Source organism: Macaca thibetana, chromosome 5, assembly GCF_024542745.1.
Source record: "Macaca thibetana thibetana isolate TM-01 chromosome 5, ASM2454274v1, whole genome shotgun sequence".
NCBI lineage: Eukaryota > Metazoa > Chordata > Mammalia > Primates > Cercopithecidae > Macaca > Macaca thibetana.
In genome coordinates this window covers 20,589,404-20,595,403 of record NC_065582.1, presented here as the reverse complement: position 1 = coordinate 20,595,403, position 6,000 = coordinate 20,589,404, and the positions used below count along the sequence as shown (strand labels likewise).

General features: G+C 39.3%; 1 protein-coding gene across 5 annotated transcripts in view; it reads right to left on the bottom strand.

The window, feature by feature from the left end:
* Positions 1–564: 564 nt before the first annotated feature.
* Positions 565–6,000, bottom strand: part of NEK1 (NIMA related kinase 1) — a 221,442-nt gene continuing 216,006 nt past the window's right edge. For all 5 annotated transcript variants that reach the window (XM_050791717.1, XM_050791718.1, XM_050791719.1 and 2 more), the window contains one exon: positions 565–683. In XM_050791717.1, the coding sequence (XP_050647674.1) occupies positions 580–683 (104 nt within the window). In that variant the 3' untranslated portion in view covers positions 565–579. The remainder of the gene's footprint in view (positions 684–6,000) is intronic.

Sequence of the window (6,000 nt, the reverse complement as noted above, 5' to 3'; positions counted from 1 at the left end):
TGTAATCCTAGCACTTTGGGAGGCCGAGGTGGGAGTATCACTTGAGCTCAGGAGTGTGAGACCAGTTCCGGCAACATGGGGGGAAACCACGTCTCTACCAAAAATACAGAAAAGGTAGCCAGGCATAGTGGCAAGTACCTGTGGTCCCAGCTACTCGGGAGGCTGAGGCGAGCGGATTGCTTGGGCCTGGGAGGCGGAGGATGCAGCAAGCCGCTGCACTGGAGCCTGAACAAGAGTGAGCCTGTCTCAAAACAAAACAAAACAAAAACACCACAGTCTTCTCCATAGAGTGAAGTTGTCAGACATGGAGACAGCGGGTCTGTGAGAGGATAAGATTCTTTATAGAGGGATTGTGCCTCGTAGTCCTCAAACCTGCTTCAACTGTTACCATCTCTGACCAAGATTACAACAGGACAAGATCTGTGGGTAATGATGGTTGCTGATGCAAACAATGTGGCTTTGGGAAACTAATCTCATTGTATTCATCTTATTAATCTCATCAGTATAGGAGGTGTTGGACTACATTGTGTTATCTCAATGGTGCACACCAGCTTTAACCTGTAGAGAAAATAATAAACCTCAGTAAACCTTGTGTCTGTTTGCTGGCTCCAGGTCTCTTCTTTGGCCTCTTGAACATGGTGCCATCCCTATCCAGCTCAATAGAGGTCTGGCAGGACAATCATCTACAAGAATAATGAATTCATAAATCCCAATAAAACATAACATTCTATCAAGAACAAACTGCAGTTCAGAATTATGTTTCTGTTGACAAATTATAACTATATTTGAGTTATTACTAAAATTTTAACCAGGAAATGAAAAGTTTTTTGTTTGTTTGTTTGTTTGTTTGTTTGAGACAGAGTCTCACTCTGTCGCCCAGGCTGGAGTGCAGTGGCCGGATCCCAGCTCACTGCAAGCTCCGCCTCCTGGGTTTATGCCATTCTCCTGCCTCAGCCTCCCCAGTAGCTGGGACTACAGGAAAAGTTTTAAAGTTTGTTTTTATGTATGTACATTTTAATAGAACACAAAGATTCTATATGGATCAAAATTTCTCCAGCTTGATTGTTTTTCTGTAGAACACATAAAATGAATAGCACTTCTTTTCTTTCTGCAAGAATATATGTTTATATGTTTCAATTAAATTGAAATTTCTTTCTTCCTTTTCTGCTTTATTTTACATAGGGTGTGTTAGTCATAGTGAAACTTAAATAGATTGTAGACTATGGTCAAGATTTTACCCAAACTAGAGAGGTGTATTAGTTCATTCTTGTACTGCTATAAAGAAATACCTGAGAATGGGTAATGGTCCCATAAGCTGTATAGGAAACATGGCAGCATCTGCTTCTGAAGAGGCCTTGGGGAGGTTTTACTCACGGCGGAAGGCAAAGCCAGAGCAGGTGTCTTATGTGAGCAGGAGCAGGACCTAGAGAGAAGGGGGAGGTGCTATACACTTTTAAACACCCAGATCTCACGAGAACTCACTATCATGAGAACAGCATCAAGGGGATAGTGCTAAACCATTCATGAGAACTCTCCCCCATGATCCCACCACCTCCTACCAGGGCCCACCTCCAACACTGGGGATTACAACTGAACACGAGACTTGGGTGGGGACATAGATCCAAACTGTATCAAGGGGGAATACAGCTGTCTGTAGTGACTGATAAGGCTTTGGTTTATGTCCCCCTAGGGAGAGATTAAATGTGTTTTTTGTTGTATATTTTGGTTAAATATCCTTTTAAAAAATGTAGGTATGAGGTAAAATGTGCGTGTGACTTTTGCCTATCCAGGATCTGAACCCTGTGTCTGTGTTTGGGAAATTCTCCACTGACTGAGTGTGGAAAGGAGCAGATTCCTCCTTTTGACTAGAAAGATGGAAAAGACCAGATCAGAGAAAGATGAGAAAAAAGCCAGCACTCATTTTCCCAGGCTGCCTTGCAACTTGAGAATCATCATATGACCTAGCTCAGCCACTGAGAGGCTTCCATCCAGAACTTCGAATCAGAAACAGTGACACAAAGAAAAGGAGGCTGTGGAGAATTTATTCTTTTGGCAGCAGTGGCAGCAACACCCTGTTTCCACAGATGGCAGGGGCAGCAGTCCTAAACTGCTGCTGGTGGAGCGATGGCTCTAGCACAGGGATCCAGGGCTTAGAGCAGCAAGCATCCTCCTGGCACTGGCTCTTTGCTGTGACTTAGACTGTAGTTCTAGCTGCCTGGCTAAACTAGATTCCTGAAGATTTCTCAGATATGGTTTCCAACACTCCTGCTGATTTCATGACCTTCCCAATATCCTTTAAATAAATTCCTTTTCTACTTGTAATTTTTAAAACCCAGCATAGTAAGGCTATAGCAATAACTTTGATGAGCATACTTTTCAGGGTAAAATAGCACAGAGAACAGGGAAATCCTCCATTATTTTGTTTTGTCAAAAGAAATGGAGAAGGTGCTTTGGTCTTTTGTTTTTCTTTTAACTTCCTTTTCCAACCAATGTTTGTGGCCATGAAAGTCTCCCTCTTTGTTTCTCTCTCTCTCTCTCTCTATATATATATATACACACACACATATACATATGTGTATATATGTACACACACATGTGTACACATGTACATATATACACACATATATACATGCATGTATATGTATATATACAGGTATACATATATGTGTACATATATACACATATATACATATGAGACATTAATGCACATATATATGTTTAGATGTGTATATATATATTAAAAAATATGGTTTGGCTCTGTGTCCCCACCCAAATCTCATTTCAAATTGCAATCCCCCTATCAAGGGAGAGACCAGGTGGGAGGTGATTAAATCATGGGGGTGGCTTCCCATATGCTGTTCTCAGGATGGTGAGTGAGTTCTCACAAGATCTGATGGCTTTATAAGTGTTTGATAGTTCCCCCTTCACATGCGCTCTCTCGCCTGCTGCCATGTAAGACATGCCTGCTTCCCCTTCTGCCATGATTGTAAGTTCCCTGAGGCCTCCCCAGCCATGTAAAACTGTGAGTCAATTAAACCTCCTTTGTTTATACATTACCTAGTCTTGGGTAATATCTTTATAGCAGTGTAAAAATGAACTAATACTATACTTGTGCACACATACATATTTGCATGTATATGTATTTCCTAGTCTATTTCATAAGATTTCAGTCAGCTTATACAGAAATATACAATATACCAAAATCACATTAAATGTAGATAAAAATGTATTGCAAAGGAGAAAACATTGACAGAGATACAAAATAAAGCCAGGAGTAAAATTAATGCCAGAACACTTACAATGATGTCCTATATAGTTGCTAAACATGAAGCAATACATTTGATTATAAGCTTCCTACTAGCCAACAGGTAGAAATGTGATCAATTACACAACACACAGTTAAAACACAAACTAGTTGCTTGTGAGAAATGTATCTATTTCTACTGTTAAGACCAGATCATAATTTTCCCAGAGGTCTTTAACTAATAGGGTATAGTGTAATAAAACCAGCACAAATCTCAACAAAGAGGGGTTGCAGGATTTTTGGTGCAGTAAGTAGCTAGGTTTGGAGTGCCTGAGTTAGGGTATGTCTTCCACTGTCCTATCTTTTGCTCATGTATATACAGGTATGTCACACGTGCACTGGGATTGTTCAAGATAAAATGTGAAAGAAGAAAAAGGGAAACTTACAAACATTGAGTGCTTGTTATGGATCAGAGACTAAGCAAGACATTTTAGGTATCTTGCTTAACTTCAACAATAGTTTGAGGCAGTCCCATTTTACAGACGTGTAGCCTACGAGGTAACTTGAGCTAGGTTTCCAGGCTAGAACTCACTTCTCTCTGGAGCAAATTTCATCAGTCAAGGGATTTTCTCAGGGCATATTACTGTTTTATGTAAAAGTCTGTGATCCAAATAAGCCTCTTATTTGTGACTCAAGAATATTGATAAAGCTTTAACAAGTTTCTGAAGCTTCATGCTGGATACCCTGGGAAAACAAAAGGGAACTAAGTATAGTCCCTTTCCCAATTTCAGAATTCACAACTTAGTGTGTTATTCCTTTTGATGTTTTGATTAGGTGAGCATATATTTCAAATAAACTTCAGAATTCCATTACAAAGTTCTATGGTCACAATTCAAGTCTTTATTCTGTGTTGTATTACTTTTTTTAAAGACTATATTGTATTTTGTAACAGCCTTTGGCTAACATAATGAAATAGTTGACCCTAAGTTTTACATCTTCAATGTTAAAAAAAGTTCTGCATTGAAAATTCATTCTCAGGCAGAGGAATGGAGAAGGGAATCAGACCTAAAATACTTACACTGTAATTCCAGGGCCCTTCAAAACCAACCCTCCCTCTTCTATGAGCCTTCCCCTGCTAGTGTGCCACAAGGAATGAAATCTACACACAGTTGCTTCTTTCAGTAAGTTTAAGAAAATTTGAGAAAGATTGACCATTAACAGATATACATAGATCTAAATGACAGATTTCAAACTGAGTAAATATCACTTTGGAAAACAGAAACATGGTCCGTCCTTACAAACAGAAAACAGGACATGCAAGACCTTTTGAGTTGAGGTCTTGGGTTGGGGTTTGAGCAAGCAAGGGTAAGAATAAAGGTGCTGACTATTCAGAGAAAAAAGTTAAAGAGATGTGAGTAAAGGAGCCCAGAAGATAGATTCTACTTTTGTGAGAAGAAACAGTAGCCAGACAGCATTTTGAAGAATGGCAGATAATATTATTGGGAGATGGAAGTTGGAGAGTGAGAAGCTAAAATCTGAAAAACAGAAACTTTTTCCAGATCTAATTTGGAGAAAAAGCCAAAAGTATTCATTCTGTCTAAGCGAGTTTTTTCTGCTCTCCTGAATATCTATAGGTCACCTTTAATCAGGTACATTCCATTATAAGTGTCCTAAGTTTCAACGTTCTAAGAAGCATTTTTGTGCCATCAAGAAAAAAGAATCAATTCAAATACGTCATTGTGATTCCATCAGACTGCACAACTTGGGGCTTGGAAACAATAATGGCCGCCAGTTTATGCAGCTAATTAGCTGATGACCTCTTTCAGAGTGACGTCAAGGAAGGGCAAAACCAGAGTCATGAAACTGCATCTGGCAGTACAAGGAGCCGTGACTGCCAAAAGGTGCTGTTTGTTGAAGCGTGAAACGAAAGCAAGGCAAGATAAAAAGAGCTTAGTCCTTATAAAAATAGTATTGTTCTTTATTAATGAGCTCTTTTTAATCAAGTGCTCTTAATCAAGAAAGCTTTTCTCAACTAAAGTTTTACATTTCCATTTGCAGGTAAGAACCTTTCTGTGCCAAATGTCGAAGTTATCAGATGAGGCTCAGTAACTTTTGTTGGAATGCTAGAGGGGGTTTATCATTTTAATTGCTTGTGTCTCATTAATAAAAGATACAAACTTTATACCTAAGATAAATTTTAGTTTCTAGAATTTCCACAGGCTCTAATGGATTTCTTTATTCATCCAATTCAATAAACATTGATTGAATAGGCCCTGCACCGGACACTCACTAGAGATGCCGAGATGAGTGAGACACAGCCCTGGCTCTAAGAACGTCACAAAGCCTTTAGGGAAGAAATATCAACTCAATCATTTTGATGCAATATAGGAAGTGCAAAAGTTTGCGGTACATATAAAGCGTTGAGGGGTTTCCAGAAAAAGGAGGAATGAACACTGTCTTGGGATGGGAGGAGGGAATGGAGAATGGCAAAGATTAAAGTGGCCATCACTGAATGGAAACTCAACTCCTGATATGGCATATAAATGAAAACAAACACCCCAACCGGCAGGAACCAACCTTCAGCCATCTTTGTATGAATTTAATAATTTTTATATATCTACATATTATTTATAGCACTGTTTACTTAATACGATATTTTAAGATGACTCTTTTAAAAAATTAATTGGGCCGGCCACAGTGGCTCATGCCTGTAATCCTAGCACTTTGGGAGGCTGAGGTGGGTGGATCACCTGAAG